Source organism: Staurois parvus, unplaced genomic scaffold, assembly GCF_062004578.1.
Source record: "Staurois parvus isolate SC_StPar_1 unplaced genomic scaffold, SC_StPar_1.0 ptg000269l, whole genome shotgun sequence".
NCBI lineage: Eukaryota > Metazoa > Chordata > Amphibia > Anura > Ranidae > Staurois > Staurois parvus.
The window spans coordinates 270,902-292,918 of record NW_028318065.1 but is presented as its reverse complement, the minus strand read 5'-3'; the positions used below and the strand labels follow the sequence as shown (position 1 = coordinate 292,918).

At 39.6% G+C, this 22,017-nt stretch overlaps 1 protein-coding gene across 1 annotated transcript in view; it reads left to right on the top strand.

Moving 5' to 3' along the window:
• Positions 1–454: 454 nt before the first annotated feature.
• The window catches only part of PEBP4 (phosphatidylethanolamine binding protein 4), a gene marked incomplete at its 5' end in the record, with an annotated part of 61,059 nt that continues 39,496 nt past the window's right edge, over positions 455–22,017 (top strand). The window contains one exon of the mRNA XM_089681510.1: positions 455–635. Coding sequence (XP_089537636.1) covers positions 455–635 — 181 coding nt within the window. The remainder of the gene's footprint in view (positions 636–22,017) is intronic.

Below are 22,017 nucleotides of genomic sequence, written 5' to 3'. Positions count from 1 at the left end.
TAGAAAATGCACCAAATCTGTGAGACATAACAGAAGTCTATGGCAAAGTGCAGCTAACCCACATTTAAACCTTGGGTACACTGCACTGCACCCATGCTGTGGCCAAAGTGCAGCAGGGCAGTATGAAGCCAGCGTACAATATTTTTAATCTATTTTTTATTTTCAGAATCAGTTGGATCAACTTTCTTTTCATTTCCAGAACTCTCTGTGCACAGCTCCACCATTAAGAGGGGTGTTACCTTTTCGTTCTACTCATCATGGAGAATGGTGCACAAAGGTGCAGAGCCAGAAAAGTCCACTGGGGATAACGTTCTGCTGGAGTTCCCAGAAAATATAAGATCAAGACAGGACCAACCTCTAAGGCTGTGGTTGCTAAGGACTACAGTTCCACTTTACTTCCAGTACCCATATATCATTCAAGTTCTGTCTGTAAAATTTGCATTTATGCTGTTAGATCTACTTTAGAGAAAACAGCCCTTACCATTATTTATCTGTTCATCGCCCTCACGTATTTTTTCTCCTCTTTTTTTCTGCAGGGTGTGTTGTATGTGGTGATAATTGTAGATCCAGATGCTCCAAGCAGAAGCAACCCAAAACGTAGATTCTGGAGACACTTCCTGATCGTTGATGTGCCGGTGAGTTAGAGCAAAAACTAAAATAGGTGCAGATTCGCCAGGCATTTTTTTTCTTAGGACAGACCAGTAAGTCTGGTCATGATTGGATAAACTACTTCTTGGACTCAGTCAGTTAGTACGTTGAGACAAGACCGTTAACAGCTGAAAGATATTCACTAAAATCCTGAGTTTTTATTTATTTTTCTTTCGTCTTTTTTTTTTTTTTTTTACTTATGATAATTAAAATGTGCCCAGATAGTATCTGTAAAATAGTTGTAATAAGGGTATACCTTATTTGACTGTTTTTGTTTTAAAGTGGTTGTAAAGTCAAATTTTTCTATTCTAGTCCTATAATAAAGCTTACCTGTAGGTACAGTGAATATCTTGTGCCATTTAGATTCTCACATTTGCAGGAGCCGATTATGTCCCTGCATATGCACAGTATGCTCTGCATTCAGGACACACTGAGTGTGCTGTCAATGAAGAGAGAGTGCTGTGCCGCGATTTTGACTCCTGCACACATGTGCGGGAGTGACATTGTTGCAGCTGAGCCACCCAAACAACCAGACGGTGTGAACCCGGACAGAAGATCGGTCAAAGATGAAGCGGAGACAGCGTGTCACTGGGGGGCTCAGTTTGACAGGGAAGTCTGCCATAATGTGCTAGTATGCCATTATGGCATAATGCTGCAGGGGGACCATTTCATCAAATTGTGTTAGCGGAGTTTACTACATCATTAATTCTCTTTCAATTCTTTCTAAAAGCAGTATAGAGAGGCTTCAGAACCCTGCAGACTTCCTTTCATTTCCCTGTCTGTACACACTGCATTTTTATGCCTATTTTAAAAAGTACTACATGTTGCAGTTTTACCCTGCTGGAATCTGTCACTTTAAACTGTAGCCAGTGTGAAGCAGATGGGAAAACCAGGAGACTGTAGGTATTACCCTTTTTAATCCTTCTTGTCAACAGCCTTCTTGACGATTAAATGAAACGGACAGCTGCTTAAAATTAAAAAAAAAAAAAACACATGAATCCCCCCCACACACACATACATACATACATACATACATACATACATACATATATATATATACTTGCAATGAAAAGAAATACCTGGTACTTCTGGGTATAGTGGATCATGTGATTTACTCGCCATCCTCTGAAGCGACTGCACTGGTGTTTGCCATTTGGCTACTCAGACACCGGCATGGTCACATGAGGGTGGGGAGACTACTCGGTAGGACTTCCCCACCTCCATGCTGATTGCCAATCACCAGTTCTGTGGTGTGGTAATAAAGGGAGTGAGTCACCTGATCCTAAAATAATATACAGTAAGTGAAAAAAAAGTGCTGCTCTACATATACAAAAATGCACAATTCCTATAAAATATAACTTAAAAACCAAAAACTCAGGACAGTGAACTCAAAAGAACAGATAAAATGTGACTCATAAATATTTTTTGAGTAGTATACTTTTTTATCAACTAAAGTCCAATCAATTAAGTGTTCTTCTGTGAACCCTCCTTGAGATAATGACTACCGGTGTGCAACTGTCACAGGATTCCAGTGCAAACTCTCCTCCACCATAAATCTGCTCACCTCCAGCAGTGTGACCTCACATTATACAATGTTTTGGTCTTACTGCACTTTTGGTTCCAAACGTATGGACTCTGAAGATCTGGAGATATTATTCAGCAAGTTGATCTTCAGAGTCCATACGTTTGGGACCAAAAGTGCAGTTAGACCAAAACCTTGTATCATGTGAGGTCACACTGCTGGAAGTGAGCAGATTATGGTGGAGGATAATTTGCACTGGAATCCTATGACAGTTGCACACGGTGGTCGTTATATCAAGGAGCGTTCACAGAAGAACAATTAATTGATTGGACTTTGGTTGATATAAATTTTTTTTTGAGTAGTATTTTATTTTTTTGAGTCACACTTTCTCTGTTCTTTTGAGATCACTGTCCTGAGTTTTTGGTTTTTAGTTATATTTTATAGGAATTGTGCATTTTTGTATATGTAGCGCAGCACTTTTTTTTCACTTATAATATTTCACTATTTAGCCTACTGAGACATGGGTTGCGTACACTAGCGGATACAGCATTTATATGATACCTATTTATTAATTTATATTGTGTGTTCACCATAGTAAGCGCATGAGTTATATTTTATAATTTTCACAGTCACCTGATCCTGTATAGAGATTCCCATGTTTCCTGCTTCAAATGGAATGGTGGGGAAGCATGGGGATGTGTAAGATATATTACAGGGGCCAGTTTAATAGTGACCCTTTTGATTTGAACTCCATGGGCAAAATGCAGGTTCACATTCATTCTTAGAAAAGAAGATTTAAGCTGCAGTAATGTATACTATGTTTGATTTCTTCCAGTCTTTATTCCTGCTTCCTTTTGTCATCACTGTACAAATACACAAACTGTTTAGCATAACTACAACATAGAAATTATTCATTTCTTTGTTTTCCTGACAATGGTTACACAACTTGCTGTATATAAGACACATTCTCCTTATATATGTTTTGATTACACTGTTCAACAAATTTTTATTTTTTGCCAGTTTTGGAAACAAAAGGATCCATTTCTTAATGAATTTCACATTCTGAGTTCAAATATAACAATGAAATTTGTCAATTGGCTCTAGTTTTTCTGTAAACGGAAAGTTTTCTACTATAGGCGTAATGACTACATAATGCACAATAATTATATAGATAGATGTCTTTCCACAAATATAAAGCAAGTGATATTGACTACATAACAAAGCCTAAATGGCATAATATATTGCATAGGATTACCAAGAAAAATTATAGCCATAAGCTAAGTTGAATCATTTTAATACTTAGGATTCTCACTAGTTTTGTCTTCAGTTTGTGTCGGTTTTGCTTCTCTTGGCTTTTCTCTTGTATTCGAGGAAAGGGCTATCTCTTACAACTGCACGTGACTACACGCTTCAGGTTCTTCCTCACTTGACTCAACCACGAAGGATTCTGGTGCTTTAGGAATTGGTAGCCCCTCTCCATGAGGAACTGGACGTATTGCCGATGGAATATTTGGATAGTGCACAGATAACTTTTTCTTCTTATTTAGCCCTTTTACAATTGGAGGCACCATACAAAAGTAACAATTACTAACATGATCTGTTGGCTCTCTCCAAATCATTGGCACAGCGAAAGGCATAGATGCCTTTTTTCCATTCAACCATTGCTCCAGTGCCGTCCCACAAGAATTGCAGCATATATGTGGTGCCCAGCTCTTGTCCTGGTCTCCTATCTTGCAGCCAAAATACAAATTGTAGGCTTTCTTAATCATTCCTGTTATCCTCCTTTATTGTGAGATAAAAATTATTTCACCGCAGATATAGCAGAAATTATCTGCTTTATTCACACAAGTTCGAGGCATTACTGAGTAGCCTATATAAGCATAAAACGAAATGTAAAGACGCTGTCGAACTACAATCAGCTACAGATACTGCAGCTTTTATGCAGTGAAGTGATGCAATTAAAGGCTAATATTGCATCATCTCAGTATACATGCAATTTTCTATTGGTCACCAGTATCAATTGCGCAATATGCAGCTGAAGTTGCATCATAATTTTGAATGGCTTACGTCATTAGATGAGTGAATATATCATGGAAACTAGAGCCAATCAACATTTTTTAGGGTCATTTTCGTTTTCAGCACCCCAAAATTATGTAAGATTAGCTAATTTTATGCCCAAAACTTTTTACCTGTTGAACAGTGTTATCTTTCTATAGGTTAATAAAAACATCCTCTTAATGGTGTGCATGAATATAAGCCATACCCTGCTGGGCCTCTGGAGACAACCACCTGTATGGCTTGTCAAAAGGGATGAACACAGTGGGCATAGAAAAGAATCACCCCTCCCTTTTTCCACTGAGCTGGAAAAAAGATCACCCCCTCAATCGGGTGTAGCTAATCACCTTCTCAATAGCACACATAGCAATTTGACTTTCAAATGGGCAATTCTTGTGCTGAATGACTTCCATAGACATCAGTGTAAAATCGCCAGCAAGTTGTACAGTTGTCTTAATTGCAGCGACTTTGCTGAGACTTTTGAGGCAGTGTTTTTTTTTTTTTTTTTTTTTTTTGTTTTGTTTTACTCTCACCTCTCCTCTCTGGCCATCCTTGCTGCCTTAAAAACTTCCCCTCCTAGCCTATCCATATCAAACCTGAATATAGCGGAAACGTATGTTCCCGCTCACTTTTGTTTGTGTTTGTCATGTGTAAACATGAATGGCATATAGTTCTATTGAAAGGGCCCTACAAGCAAAAAACACTCCAAAGTATCTCAAGAACCTTTTCGGTCGTGGAATGCTGCGCATTTTGGTATTATTACTATTATTATTTTACAGGATACAGATAGCGCCAACAGTTTGCCCAGCGCTTTACAAAATGAAGGTAGACATTACAGTTACAATACAATTTAGTACCAGAGGGCTCTGCTCGTTAGAGCTTACAATCTAGGAGGAAAGGTTGAGTGATACAAAAGGTAATAGTTGTGAGGGGGGGGGATGAGCTGATGGAGGAAATAAATGGCGGTTTACTAGGTAGAAGCAGGATAGACTTCTTTAAAGAGAGAGATTTTCAGAGATCGTCTAAAGGTGGATAGATTAGGAGACAGCCGGACAGATTGGGGTAGAGAGTTCCATAGGATGGGAGAAGCTTGGGAGACGTCCTGGAGGCAAGCATGGGAAGAGGTGACATGGGAACTAGAGAGCAGAAGGTCTTGGGAGGATCAAAGAGAGTGGTTTGGTTGATATTTTGAGACCAGATGGTGATGTAGCTGGGGGCAGAGTTGTGGATGGCTTTGTAAGTTGTTGTTAGTATTTTGAATTTTAGTCATTGAACGAGTGGAAGTCAGTGGAGGGATTGGCAGAGAGGGGTAACCGACACTGAACGGTTGGTAAAGTGGATGAGCCTGGCAGCAGTATTCATGATGGACTGGAGGGGGGATAGCCTATGTATAGGTAAGCCAATGAGGAGGGATTTGCAGTAATTGAGTCGAGAGTTTACCAGGGAGTGAATTAGGAGCTTTGTGGTATCATTGGTTAAAAATGGGCGTATTCTAGAGATGTTGCGGAGATTGAGGTGGCATGATTTGGACAGGGATTGGATGTGGGCCTAAAAGGATAGTTCAGAATCCAGGGTTACACCTAGCACCCTGGCATGCAGGGATGGGTTGATAGTGGTGCTATTGATCCTGACTGAGAAATCAGGGGAAGAAGCACGTGGGGGAGGAAATATTATTATGAGCTCAGTTTTGGATAGATTGAGTTTTAGGAAGTGGAGTGGTAGCAAAACACTCGTCTGCTAGCCACAATTGGGGTGTTATTACCAATTAGCTTGCGTTCACATCTGTATGTTTCTGAACGCATGGCAACCCGCAAGAAATTGCAAGCTTTGCCATGCATTTTGGAAACATGCAGCAGTGTGTGTTACGCTTGATTTACCATTTGGGCTGCATTCTCATCTGTGTGGTTCCAAACGTGTAGCAACCAGCACAGAAAACACGTGCTTTGTTTTGCGTTTTGAATGCATGTGGCAACGTGCATTGCATTTGTGTTGCCATTCGTTTGCACCTATGCATTTCTGAACGCACGGCAACCCACAAGAAAATGCTCGCTTTGCTGTATGTTTTGAAAATGCGTGGCAACACTTGTGTTACCATTTAGGATATGTTTGCATCTGTGCATTTCCGAACGTGTGGAAACCCGCAGAGGAAACATGTGCTTTGCCACACGTTTCAGAAACGTGCATTGCAGTTCCCTTCCCATTATGGCGACGCAAGTGCAATGTGCGTTTACAGCACATTTCTGAAATGAATGGCAAAGCATGTGTTTTCCGTGTGGGATGTCGTGCATTCAGAAACATGCAGATGTAAATGCAGCCTGATTGTTAATGACACCCCAATCACGGTTAGCAGAAGTGTAATTTTTCCGCGAAACAGGCTGCAAATGCACACTGAAAAAATATGACACTCCACGATTGAAAATGTTCGAGAGCTACCTTTTTAGTCTTTTGTCACGTGTAGGGCAGCCCATTTAAGTGAATGGGCTGCCCTATGTGCAGTGCAGTGCACATTTATGCATGAAAAATGTGCAAAAAAAAATGCAAGTGGAAACACGCATTTCCACTACGCTTAGAAGAAAGTTTTTAGGCAGTAAGGATGACCAGGGCAGAGCGGTGAGGGTTAAAAAAAAAAAAAAAACACTGATCCATTAAAGACATATATGAATACTTCTTATCAGTAAAGTTGCTTTGAAATTGCTTTGAAGTCCTACAGCAAAATTGCTTGGAAGTTGCAGCAAATTTCATGTCGCGCTAGTGTGAACCAGGGCTTAAAATATGCCTTTATATACTGGCACCTTCCTATTGGTCACCAACTACATTAGACAGCCTCACTGGCTTATAGTAAGAAAGCAGGTAGAGCTTAATACTTCGTTTTGTAGTACTCAGATTCTATCTTTGGCTCACCAACTTTTCCATTGCATGTTTGAATTTGATTGATGTATACAGACAATTTTTTATTTCATGCATTTTGATAAGTCAGGCATTGTCAAAGGTAGTATATTGACAGTAGGGACAAGCAGAATGATTTTGGTGAAATTACCAAGTTCACCTTTTGCAAAAAAATGTCTTGAGATATAAAAGATCTACATTTTCTATTCTTTAATTGGAGGATGTTTTAAGGCTGTTTTATTAAAAATGTAAAATAATAAGCCTAATAGGGGCTGTTGTTTGGTACAAGATCAGGGCCAGCGCTTCCATAACCCTTAGGTGAACTTGTTAAATGTCTGTGAGCGAGCGGTTATTAGATATAGTCCAGATCACAGGCTAAGGGCACAAGCTTGATCGGAGTACTTCTGTGCCAATACTACTATTTATGTTTGGGAGTTCGCCTCCTTTTCTTCTTTTCTTCCTCCTCTCTCTCTGTGGTTCTACTGCCAGGTCTGTAAGTAAAACTACTGTGAATGACCACCAACAAAAAGGGGGGGGGGGCACTGAGCAGAAAGGGGGGGCACGTGACCACCTCTGAGCAACAGTGGGGTGCAGAGGGGCACATGGATCATAAAGGGGGCACACTGAAAAACAACAGTATAGGGAAACCTCAATGACCACCCAAATTATGGGGTACACACTATCGAGCCCTGGCATTTAGAGGAGCACTCACCACCAACCACCATCATAAGGGGACACTAAATGCTAACCACTGCTATGTCCTAAACCAGTAGTCTCCAAACTGCGGTCTGGGGGCCAGATGCGGCCCTTTGCTTGCATTTATCCAGCCCTTGGGGCACTATTTTCATCCACTGATACCAACAATGGGGTATAATTCCCCCCACTACAACAGTGAAGGGGCAGAATTCCTTCCAATGACGCTAACAGTGGGGTCCAATGACACAATGATGGGGCACAATTCCTCCCACTGACAACAACGATGGGACATTGTTTATTCCACTGACATAGGGATCTTTTCTACTCCCAATTGCCACAGTCCGGCCGCCCTCAAGTCTGAAGGACAATAAACTGACCATTTGGTTTAGGTCAGGGGTCTCCACACTTTATAAACAAACTATATTGGAGACATTTTAGGCCGCAAGAAATGCAATACATCAGTTTTTTTTCACAAACGTTGGTCTTTTCTCATTTATAAACTAAAAAAAGAAAGTCTTTTAAAACAACCAAAAACAGTTCTATCTGTCTCTGTAAAATGATGTAACATTCCTTTGGTTACAGTGTTGCATAACCGAGTAATTGTCAGTCAAACTATCACAGAATCAAAAACTGAAAAATGGCCTGTTTTATGAAGAAATATTACAGGCTGGATAGAAGTGGTTAATGACCATAGACTGGGCATTTTAATTTTGATTTCCACTGACTCAAATGCATTTTGACAGCATCTTCTGAATTGCTAATCTGTTTCTGGGGTTGTAAGCCCCTTCACTTGACCCATATTCATTAATTTGGGGTAGGGTGTAGAGTGTTGACTTAAGGAATAACTCCACTTTTTTGTTGAGAAAAAAACATTTCCCTCTAGATGATCAATGTACATTTCAATTATGCACTGCAATGTTACATTGCATTTTAACAAACTTTGTTGCAGATTCCTACCTTGTGTTATTCTGAAGAAAGAGCTGTTTGTTTGTCTGCATCCATGTTTGTCTGCATCCATGTGCAAAGTGAATCTAATGGGAGTGTCCCTACATTTATTAATCAGCTGCTGCACCTGCAGGGCTCTGAGGAAATTGGCAGGGTCTGCATCCCTTTTTAGATGTGATTTCCTTTTGGGAGAGTCTCACCAAAAATGAAATTTTGTTGAAGGGGATGCCTGAAATTCGATTTTGTATTTTAGTGCAGACTTCTGAGAAAATCAATAAGTCAATTACACAAGTAGGAAATGTTTCCGGGGGACTGCAGATTGAAAAGGAAAGGTAATTTTTATTATTCAATTACAATATGACTTGTGCCGCAATTGTATACGCCAGTGTTTCTCAACTTTTTTTCAGTCAAGGCACCCTTTAAAATTCTGACTAATCTCAAAGCACCCTTTAAAATCCTGCACAATCTGTAGGCACCCATTACAAAATGTAAAAAAACTAAACTAATAATTTTACAGAATGCAGCAACATCTGCACGTGGGACACCCAATGTCAGAGATGATTTATCCTTCCAAAGAAAATACACTTTTGCACACTGGTACTGACTAGTATTCCATTGTTTCTCTTCTCCCTCAGTTTCTCTCTCTCGTTCTAATGTGACCCCTGTGCTGACGGAGAGGGGCAGGGGAGGGGCAAGCTAGGATATTGTGCAGGTGCCCGATGTCCTTCTCATCAGTTGATGGCATCATTTGTTTTTTTTATGTTGTTGGTGGCTAAAAAGTTGTAATGGTGCACAATGAAACCTGTGGCTTTGTGTAACTAAAAGGCAAGCTTGATCCACCCTCTGGCTTGTATACAATTTTTGTGGAATTTTCAATGTTTCTAAGTGTAAAATAATGCACCTAGGGAAGAAGAATCCCTGGACAGAGTACAACATTTGGGATACATTGTTGGCCAACACTTCAGAAGAAAAGGACTCTGGGGTACTTATTTCAGATGATTGCAAAATGAACAAACATTGTGGCCAGGCAGTGGGGAAAGTGAATAGAATTCTAGGATGCATCACTAGAGGGGTCACCAGCAGGAGGAAGGAGGTCCTGATTCCCCCATATAGATCTTTAGTTGGACCTCCTTTTAGAATACGGTGTCCAGTTCTGGAGATCTCACTTACAAGAAGATATTGATAACATAGAACGAGTTCAGAGACCGTAACAAAAATGGTGAGAGGTCTGGGGGATAAAACATATCAACTCTTGACTTCAGGAACTTAACATGTACAATCTGGAGGAAAGAAAGGAAAGAGGAGACATAATTTTAAACCTTTAAATACATCAAGGGGGTGAATAAGGTTCAGGAGGGCAGTATTTTCTACACGAAGCCAAAATCAAGAACACGGGGACATGACCTTAAACTAACTGGAGAAAAGTTCAAAACTAATCCCAGAAAGAACTATTTTACTGAAAGAGTAGTTGATGCTTGGAATAAACTTCCAGCAGAGGTAGTGAGCCAGTCAACAGTAAATGGCTTCAAACATGCTTGGGACAAGCATAGATCTATACAAAAAAATTAACAAACAAAAACAAAAAAAAGCAACCCAACCCCTCAAAAAAAAAAAAACAGGCAGACTCTGTGGACCACTCAGTCTTTTTCTGCCATCACTTTTCTGTTTTAGGCATTTTCCCAAAGCACTCCTGAAGAAACCTGAAGGCACTCCAGGGTGCATGGGCCCCCTGGTTTAAAAAGGCTTGTACATGCTATATTTTTTTTTTATTTGCTACCCTTTAAGTTTGGAACAACTGTGAATTGTCTGCTGAAAAGAGTGGACTGAGAAGGAACAACCAAGTGAGGTGTGTGAGTAGGTTAGGGAGGCTTCCTATAATTAAATTGTAACTTCACCTTCAGGGCTCCTTCTCACTAGTGATTGAGGGACGGTAAAACCCTGCAGCTGAGGTGTCTTTTTAACACCCACCCCTTTTCCCCCTCCCAAACACTCCCTGTTTAGCTGCAGAGACAGCAAATGGGGGTGTATGTCATGGCTGTGAAGATTCACGACAGCAAGATTAATAGCACTTATTCAAATGGACAAACTATATACACTCATATTTGCATATGATATACAAGCAAAGCCATCAAACCAGAAGTGGCCCATCCACGTGCGTCTCGCCAGCCAGAAATGACATCACCGCAGCGGTCACTTGACACGTTTCGGCCCTCCTCCAGAGCGTTCTCAGAGGATAAGCTGCTGGTGTCAGATGGTCTTATTTATACTACCTACTACTATACTACATACTAGTATAAATAAGAACATCTATCACCAGCAGCTTATCCTTTGAGAACACCGCACAGGAGGGCCGAAACGCATGAAGTGACCGCTGCGGTGACGTAATTTCTGGCCAATGAGATGCATGTGGATGTGCCACTTCCAGTTTGGTGGCTTTGTTTGTATGTCATATGCAAATGTGAGTGTATATGGTTTGCTTTAAAGGAATTTTTAATAAATGGAATTCCATTATATGCATCTTTTTTGCTATCTCTTGCCTGCATGCATCATGACATAAACCATCAGTGGCATCATATATAGGTGTGGGGAATTGAACATAAATATCCAGAGCCCTTTATTTGTCTTTTTTCTTTTCTTTCTTCGTTCCTCCCTTTCTCTTCTCTGTTCTGTTTTGTTTTTATGATATTTGCGCTGATTGTAACTTTTATTTTTTTTTTTATATAAGAACTGCACCAGCAATATTATATCTACCTGTTAGACTTCCATGGGAGTCTTGGGCATGGTGTGCCAATGTGCATCTAGTGAGGCTCTGTGTTTCACTTTTCTTGCCTTTTGTATGCAGATTTGGTGATAACCTTTGATCTTAGTTTACTAATTCTCTGGTCTCCAAATTGTCGGCCATTTTTGCAAACCATTATGCTTTATTTTATCTTCTCATATACTGCGCTTGTGTACTCAGTTTATTTCCTTGTCTATTTCAGTGCACTTATTGTACTATGCATCAGAAAACTTGTAAGTTGTATCTCTGTTGGTCAGTGCTCTTGTTTATGACTGTTTCTCTGCTGCTGTTTATTCTATAATAAAATCCATTGTAAAAGAACATAATTATCCAGAAGCACTACAAGCTACAGACTGACCAGGGTTGTGACACAGCACATATGACTCTTATTTCACATCTTCTGGTGAATGAGGGGGGAGCACTGGATGGGAGCATGATAATCTGCACCTTGATCAAAGGAGAAACACAAAGCACTTCATTAAACACGAGCATTTGTTACAGTATGGTTGAAGAAGCGAAACCATATGAACGGATTTAAAAGAACTTTTAACTTTTATTATTTTTTTATATTTGTATGTAGTATTTTATAAGTATTTTATAAGTGATGCATTGAATTTGGATCGGTGCAATGCACATGGTTGCGGCGCACTAGTGCAGGGTTTAACCCTTTGAGGACCAAGGGACGTATTTGTCCCATGTTTTTAATTGCTTGTATCATCTGATTAAGAACTTAAAATACTTTTTTTTTTTTTTTTTTTGAGTCAAAATATTAGTTCTTATCAACAAATGGATCTAGCTTTTTGCCAATTATTTCATGAAATGGCTTAGTTACAGCAACTGAAGTGAACGAACTTTAAAAACAAAATATTGATTCTTTTGGCATTCGGTAATCTTATGGTCCTCAAAGGGTTAAAGGTGTTAAAGAGGTGAGGAGGCAATACAACTGCTCCTCACCACCTGTCAAATGCTCTCTGAAGAGTGATCCGAGGGCAGATCGATCTTCAAAGGCGAAAGCACGTGAACAAGCCCTTAGAAATATTTTCCAAAAATCCCCCTCTGCAATCTTAAATCTTTGAAAAAGTACATGCCAGCGCTTTTCCTGTTACAAATGGTGATGGCCCTCCCATTACAGATGGAGATGTTGATCCTTTTGACAGAAACCACTGGCCCCTCATCCAACTCCATCCTGCTGCTTGCAGGACAGGCTGAGCTCCGCTAGAGAAGGAGACTGTGCATGCTAGTGTGTGCATTATTGTAATGATCAGTCCGTCCTGCAAATGGCAGAATGGAGGGGGATGAGGAGCCAGTAGTTTTTGTGGAGAGGCCCAACTGCATCTGTAATAGGATGTACGCCATTTACAACAGGAGGAGCGCTGGTATGTACAATTCTGAGGAAAGAAAGTTTAATCGGGGAATTTTTGCTAAATCTTCCCAAAGGTGAACTTACACATAGCTTGTAAGACCCAGAACTTTCATATATTTGCCCCTGTATTATCAGGCCAGCCTCTAAATATAGCTTCTATTATCACAGAATGCATGTCTACAGTAACAGCTGAAACACAATTATTTCAGAAACAAAGAACTCTGAAATATTAAAGACAATGACAGTATAATTTGTTTTGTAGCAGATACAGTATGTGAACGATTTAAAAGGGGGTTGAAGAGCAGAGAAAATTAGATTTCTTTACCTATGTACATAGGTTTCTTTACTACTAGCTGCTCATTATACTGGCTTCCAATTCAGCTGACCCACTAACTACCTGTTGTTTCTTCCAGCATAATTAACAGTATGTCAGCTCCTCCCAGCTTAGGTTAATGAGCTATTATACAGCTAGACTCTAAAGCAGCACATTGAAAAAAAAAAACAGGCTTGGGTAATTCTAGATATATGGGGTGTTTTCAGATAAAAAAAAAAGAGATTGTAGACGGTACAAACAGTTTTCTCCATCCCATTACATAAAAAGGCATTGGCAGAGCTTCAGTATATCTGACTTAAAGAGCTCCAGTTCCAATCCAAAGTTGCAGATGCAATGTGATATCCCATTCTGAACCACAGAGGCTTCAGCTTTTAGGTTAGAAGATTTGTATAGGCATAACCCCATTTACCCTCAAACCTCCTTTTCCCCTTCCAAATCTTGCCACAGTATTTAACTTTCTCTTTTAGCTTGTTCCTTTTGGGCTTCTTAACACATGTGGTTGAGGGGTGGTAAAAGCCTGTGGGTGAGCCATGCCTTTTCCACCCCGCAACAGTTACCTGCAGTGGCTGGGTGTGTACACATGCTCCGCTTCATGACGACAGCAGGAATTCTACCCTTTTTGCTTTTAAGTGAATAAGGCTGGCTCTGCAACCAGTTCAGAACTGCGTGCAATGCACACAATTGCAACATACTAGTGTGGGCTTTATAAGGTTAAAGCAGGCGGTAAGGAGGCAATACAACACCTCACTGCTTGTCAAATGCTCACTGAAGAGCGATCTGAGCACAGATGACTCTTTAGAGAGTAAAGTTTGTGCGCTCAAGCCCTTAGTGAAACACAGCTTTTATTACCCACTGTGATATCATCATCAGGCTTCTATAATAATGATCACTCTTTCATTATTTCAATAGTGGACCATACTTGCGTGACGTGTGTGTAAGTATACTTACAGGAGCGACTGCTGGGAGGTCCGTTCCTAATGACCACCAGATTTTCAACTTCCAAAAGCCCTATCCCTACATAACATGGGGTGCTATTTGTCCTGAATATTACATTGGCTCTATGTGAATGAGCATAAAATCCAGTGTTTTTAGGCTATTTTTTCTCCAGGTCAGAAGTTGATGATCATAGTAAATAAGTATTTATTTCCTATGATCATCAACTCCATCTAGCAGCAATAGAAATAGAAAAAACCCTCCTCAAACTGGTTGCATTTTTAAGTCACAAAAATCTGTATCAAAGTTTTTAGTTTATATAAAAAAGTTGAATCAATGTTTTATTTGTAGAAAACATGAAAAATTCCCATAGACCCACAGATAAATTCGGTTATACATACACGTTAATCACAAATTATATACAAACACAAAGCGGGGTTCAAGTCAAAATAGGAAACTTGACGCGTTTCGAGACATCAAACAATCTCTTCTTCAGAAATGCCTAAGGACAAGAAACCCTGCATTAAATGGTGAATGAAGAGAACCACCAATATTTTTTGAACAAAGAAACAAGGGACATATGCATCCGTTGCTCCCCAAGGGTCACATGAAAAGTACTGCCCTTGCAGCTCCCAAGAGCGACCAGTCGACGTTGCCACTGTGGTTTAATACAGAAATATCTCAGTTGACATAATGATCACTATTTCAGGACTAGTATGCAGCAAAACCAAAATTTTTTTTGGTGATTGGACTTCATATAATCAGCTCAATGGACCAAAATGCTAGCAGATCAGCACTGTAGACTAAAAACACATGGGCCTTTTTGGATCGTTTGAAATCCTGTGTGAAGGGGTGCCACGGACCATCAAATAGCTGCACATGGACGGTCTACGTGCAGCCATCTGATGGTCTGTGCCACCCCTTTACACAAGATTTTGAATTATTCAAAAAGCTGATGTGTTAGTCTACAGTGGTGATCTGCTGGTTGTTTGGTCCGTAGAGCTGATTATATGAAGTCCAATCAAATGACATAATGATCACTATTTCAGGACAGGTATGAAGCGAAACCAACAATTTTTTGTGATTAGACTTCATATAATCAGCTCAACGGACCAAACAGCCAGCAGATCACTACTGTAGACTAACACATTGGCCTTTTGGATCATTCAAAATCTTGTGTGAAGGGATGGCATGGACCATCAGATGGCTGCACGTAGACCATCCATGTGCAGCTATTTGATGGTCCGTGGCACCCCTTTGCACAGGATTTCAAACTATCCAAAAGGCCCATGTGTTTATAGTCTACAATGGTGGTCTGCTGGCTGTTTGGTCCATTGAGCTGATTATATGAAGTCCAATGACAAAAAAAATGTTGGTTTTGCTTCATACCCCTCCTGAAATAGTGATCATTATGTCAATTGAGACATTTCTGTAATAAACCACACTGGCACTCCCGATTGGTTGCTCTTGGGAGCATCAAGAGCAGTACTTCTTTTCATGGGACCCTACCTGGGGAGACCTGGGGAACGACGGATGCATATGCCCCTTGTTTCTTTGTGCAAAAAATAGTGCGTTTCTCTTCACCATTTAATGCAGGGTTTCTTGTCCTACTTAGGCACTTCTGAAGAAGAGTTTGTTTGTTTGATGTCTCGAAATACGCCAAGTGTCCCATTTTGACTTGAACCCCGATTTGTGTTTTTATATAATTTGTGAGTGACATGTATGTATAAACCGCCAGTATATGTGGGTCTATGGAAACTTTCAATGTTTTGTACAAATAAAACATTGATTAAACTTTTTTATATAAACTAAACTTTGATACAGATTTTTGTGCCTTAAAAATCCCACCAATATAAGAGGGCGTTTCTATTTCTGCTTAATATTGGATGACGGAACTATTCTTCACTACACTCATCCAATTTTATCTAGTGGCTGTAAAGCAGTATTTTCCTGATTCACTCTATTCTTTATGAATGAATAACATTCAACCTGGAGTGAAAATACCATTCAATTTTCCCCCATTCAAACAGAAAAAATGCACATGCAGTTTCGCTGGCTGAATAGCTTTTATGAAAAAAAAAATCCCAATGTGTGGGCAGACTTATGGGAGTCAAGACAACAGCATTGTTTTCCTGGAAAAAAATCAATTTATGCATATGGCGAGGGAGGAGAGGGCTGAGGGATAGGTAGAGTTCTGTAGATCAGCAAGCAGAACTGACAAAACTGGTTTGGATTTCAGTGCAGCAGAAGTGCTGTGTTGCTTGCCCAAATAGAAAGGTAGGCGCACACTGAATCTTTGGCCAATCAACAATTCTCTTTCTGCCTTCCAGCATTTTCAAAGGGATAAAACATGGGGAAATGTGCATGTATTGCAGAGAAGAACTAGATGACCTTTAATTTGCTAAAACCCCTGTATTCAACGACTGCAGTTTTTTTTTCTACCCCCAAAATATATTGTTTTCACTTTTTTCATCTTTCTTTGAAAGCCAGTGATGCTAGTCAGCCTTTCAGCCACTTTCTGTGTACATGCACTGACTGCAGATCATTGCTCTAGACTGGCTTCCACATAGTGGCAATAGTGGACCATAGCTGCGTGACGCGTGTTGGCATTGCTGCATGTAGTCCCCAGCAGGAGTGCATTTTACAGGTTGACAACACCAGAAAAATTAGGAGATAACCTAATAAGTGACTAATATGGGCTGCTAACACCTGCACCTTATTACCTTAAAAGTGAAAAAAGCTAAAAATACAAACAAAAATGGTGTAGTGCTCTTAATACATAAATATAATAATATATCAAATAGTGAACCAATCCCCAATGGGATAAATGAGTGAATATATAGTGAATGGATAAATGGTCTTAATCTGACCTAATGTGATCCAATACCACAGCAAACTGTGCTGGATAACCAGATCACTACAGTGAATACCTAAATCTAATATATCAATAAAAGTGAGCCACACACGTGATCCCAGCACTGGGGGACAAGTAATAGTGAGAAAAGTGCTCAAAACCACATTTATATGTGTAATAATAATATAAATAGTGATAAAATAATGATATATGGAACCTCTATAGAATAACAATCTGGATAATTTTGCACAAAAACAATAAATAATAAAAATTGCAGTGACAAAAGGAACAAATAAATCCCCTTGAAAAACACAAGTCCAATCAAAAAATGTACGTGACACCAGTGTCCACAATAATGCAAAATAACATGAAGGTGATCTTGTGCGTTGTTGCCTCTGGTTATAAATCCACACACAGCTAAAATGGCTCCTCACCTCCTTACCGTGACCCTAAAAAGGGCCTACAAGCATTTTGGGTCACTCCTGGACCCTCCAAGACCGGATTCCTTTTAATGATATTTTCCAACCAATTTCACCTCAGGAAAAAAACGTGAGAACCTTCCAGGACAAGATCAGCCCGATGTCTCCTCCATATGGTTCTAAATGATTAGATCAGCTCCCACAGGATCCACATAAGGAGAGAACCCCAATAGTGTGATACCTTTTTAATTATGCAGAACAAATATACATATCCAATGCACTCACATTTGTTTCCATCTTTCAAACAGCATTAGAACCTCATGTATGGGTGTACTTGCATGGGTTCTATGAGAGTACAAAGATGGCGTCCATGCAGGAAGTTGCGTCACCTACGCGTTACGTCATGGAACACATGACTTCATCAGCCTGATGTAGTACACCTATACATAAGGTACTAATGCTGTTTGAAAGATGGAAACAAATGTGAGTGCATTGGATATGTATATTTGCTCTGCGTAATTAAAAAGGTATCGCACTACTGGGGTTTTCTCTTTATGTGGATCCTGTGGGAGCTGATCTTATCAATTAGAACCATATAGAGGGGACATCGGGCTGGTCTTTTCCTGGAAGATTCTCACGTTTTTTCCTGAAGTGAAATTGGTTGGAAAATATCATTAAAAGGAATCCGGTCTTGGAGGGTCCAGGAGTGACCCAAAATGCTTGTAGGCCCTTTTTAGGGTCACGGTAAGGGAGGTGAGGAGCCATTTTAGCTGTGTATTTATCACCAGAGGCAACAACACACAAGATCACCTGCATGTTATTTTGCATTATTGTGGACACTGATGTCATACATTTTTTGATTGGACTTGTGTTTATGTTTTTCAAGGGGATTTATTTGTTCCTTTTCTATCCATTTTTGTCACTGCAATTATTTTTATTTATTGTTTTTGTGCAAAATTATTCAGATTGTTATTCTATAGGGGTTCCATATATCATTATTTTGTCACTATTTATATTATTACACAATTAAATGTAGTTTTGAGTGTTTGTACAACACTGAGCACTTTTATCACTATTACTTGTCCCCCAGTGCTGGGATCACGTTTGTGGCTCACTTTTATTGATATATTACATTGAGGTATTCACTGTAGTGATCTGGTTATCCAGCACTGTTTGCTGTGGTATTGGATCACATTAGGTCGGATTAAGACCATTTATCCATTCACTATATATTCACTCATTTATCCCATTGGGGATTGGTTCACTATTTGATATATTATATATTAAGTGTTCTTGCATGGCAAGAACACTTACTGTTATCTCACATATATATTCTTATTATTATAGCTAAATTTACCACCCTAACTCCTCCCACAGTTTTTACACTACATAGACAGTAATATACCGAAACGTGCGGATTGTTCCCCATTGGTGTGCTATTACTTTGTGGAACGTTTCGCTGAATGGTTCACGAAATATCGGCGGTTTTGTGGTGAAATTGGTCCCATGGTAATGAATGGCGGAATGTTCAAAACTAGAGTGGGAGCTGACAAAAGCTAGAGTGTGAGCTGAAAAATCAGGACATGATTTCTAAACTGCCATCACTCCCTCATTTTCAAGCCCACCTACACAAATCTTATATCAAAACATTCAGCTATCCCTGCTGCCACTAAAAATGTCCACGGCTAAGCCATAGTCCTGATAGTTTTTACAATATGACCATTTGTTTGCAACTCACGCCGCCCATTGACATTCATTGAAACTCCACTCTAGCCATCTCAAATTTGAAGGGCAATTTCTAAACTGCGAAACGTGTCTAGGAGGAGCCTTCGCACGCCTTGACGACACGCCGCTGGATCAGGAGGTCCGGCGGCCAACCCTTGTTTTTCGCTGATCTGGCACTGAGTCCTCATACCTCAGCCCCAGCATTTTTAGGCTTCTGTGTGGATCCAAGGAGCAGTGTGATCCGACCAGACCAGTATCTCCTTACCATTGAGGGACCACCTGGTTACTACCAAGCAGCGCCTACATGAGACCTCGGCTACATGTGACCTGTACATGCGCATTGAGATTGCACTTCTGGTAAGTGGGCAATCTATCTACCCCTCGATATTGGATTGGATTACACCAACGTTTTTGGAAGTTTTTTCATAATTGAACTGCTTACCACATCTGATATTGTTGCATTGGACAATCATCTTTTCTCATGAGTCATTTTAACATAATTGCTATAAGGACATTGTAGCGCTGCACTTCTATTTTGTCAAGTTCTGAAACACAGGTCAGCGCTGTAACTTCTAACCCCTTCCTGTCCAGGCCAATTTTCAGCTTTCAGAGCTATCACACTTTGAATGACAATTGCGCGGTCATGCAACACTGTACCCATATGAATTTTTGACCATTTTTTTGAGACAGATAAAGCTTTATTTTGGTGGTATTTATTCGCCGCTGGGATTTTTCTTTTTTTGCTATGTAAATGAAAAAGTCAAAAAATTTTGAAAAAAAGTGGGTTTTTTTATACAATTTTGCAAATGAAAAATATTTCATCATAAATCATGGCCAAAATGTATTCCATTATCTTTTTAGTAAAAAAAAAAATCCAAATTAGTTTATAACCAAAAATTATAATTTTTAAACACTTATTTTTTACATTTTTATTTTATTTTTTATATTATTATTTTTTATTTGTATTTTTTTTTTACATACTGGCACCCTAGCAGTACAGTGTCACCATGGTGACACTGTACTACTTGTGGAAGGTGGTGAAGATTTTTTTTTTTTTTTCTTTTACACTGATTGCTTTTACACCCATATAGGATGTAAAAGCAATCATTTCTCTTTCTCTCTGTCTGCACTCTTGCAGTCATTGAGAAGCACTGAGTGAGCTGTGATTGGTCACAGCTTGTCACATGGTACAAGGCTGTTGTGAATAGCCTTGTACCATGTGACCTCTGTGATCATTCACAGATTTCACACGTAGTAAGCAATGATGTCACAAGTGACATCTTGCTTACTACTTTGCATGTGATCACTGATTGGCCAATCAGTGATCACATGATCGGGACCTCGTACAGAGGTCCCGTCCGATGATCGGTGTTTCACTGTGTCCCAGGGAGCGTGCACAAGCAGGGTGCGGGGAGGCCGTTTATAAACGGCCACCTGACCCTGCACTGCCACCGCCCCGCCGTTTATATACAACGGCCTAGTCGGGAAGTGGTTAAAGAGGACTGGCATGACACCTGGACTACTATTGCTACTTGCACAATCAGTCCTCATGCACACTGGACTTTTTACAGCAGCTGTTTTTGGCTTTTGACTTTTTTTCTACAGCTAGTAAACTCCTCAGCATGTTATCCTATGTGTTCATGCACACATAGACTGTAATCAGTCTTTCTGGCTGGAAAAAAACCCCAGAACTAGTGGTTTCTGGAGGAGTTTTTTAGCTGTAAAAATGATCTAACTCTGTAAATCACGGCAAACCAGCGTTTTTGGACTTTTGTTGACCCCCTCAAAATTTTTTTTGTAAAAAATAAAACTAAAAAACACGGTAATCGCTAATACAAAAAAAAAATCGCTGAAAAACTGACGTTTTAATGTGACTTTACACAGTTAAGGTTACCAGCGTTATTAAAACGCCCAGTGTGCATGGAGCTTCAATGTCACCACTATTATGTCTGGAGGAAAAAAGATTAATTCACTAAATACAGAAAAGCTTCTTCAAAGTAAGAGCTGTGAAAATATGGAATAGACTCCCTCAAGGACTAGTTCTGGCCAGTTCAGTAGATTGCTTTTAAAAATGCCTATATTCTTTCCTAAATAAACATAATATAACTGGATACTAACATTTATAGGTTATCCAGGGAATATCTGATTGCCTCTCGAGGGATCAGGAAGGATTTTTTCCCAGCAGGAGCAAATTGGATCAAGCTTTGCTGGGGGTTTTTTTTTGCCTTCCTGTAGATCAACTGTGGGTATAGGATTGTATAAATATTTTTTTAATTTTTTTTGTTCTCTTTGAACTAGATGGACTTTTTCAACCAGACTAACTACAGTATATAACTATGTAATTATTGAATCTGCTTTCAAGGTCCTAACCAGATGGTACCTAGTATCTTCCAAACTTGCCCATATGTTCCCTGGGCATTCAGGTTTTTATCTTAGTGGTTGCCAGACTGCAGGTGATGTCCTTCACGCCTGGAGGCTTTGCCCAATGTTAAGTCATTTTTTAAGTCTTTTCTGATCTAGAGTATGTACACTTCTGCATAAATTACTTGGTATCTGGTTCACCAAAGATCCTTGGCTAGCTCCTACATCTTAAACCACATCACCAAAATCCAATTTAAATTGGTCCACTTTATTCTGTTCTCCTCCAAATTTACAATAGCCAGCGCATGGAAAAAAACATTCACATTATTCTCCAAAGTGGAAAATCGAATCAAAGATTTTTTCATTCATGAATAACTGATTAGTATCCTCACGAAACTTAATTTAAACTTAATAAACTTTATTTTATATGGCGCCTTTTAAAGGTAGCCTCTCAAAGTGGTTTACAAAGAAATTACAAACAATGTACAGTATAAAAC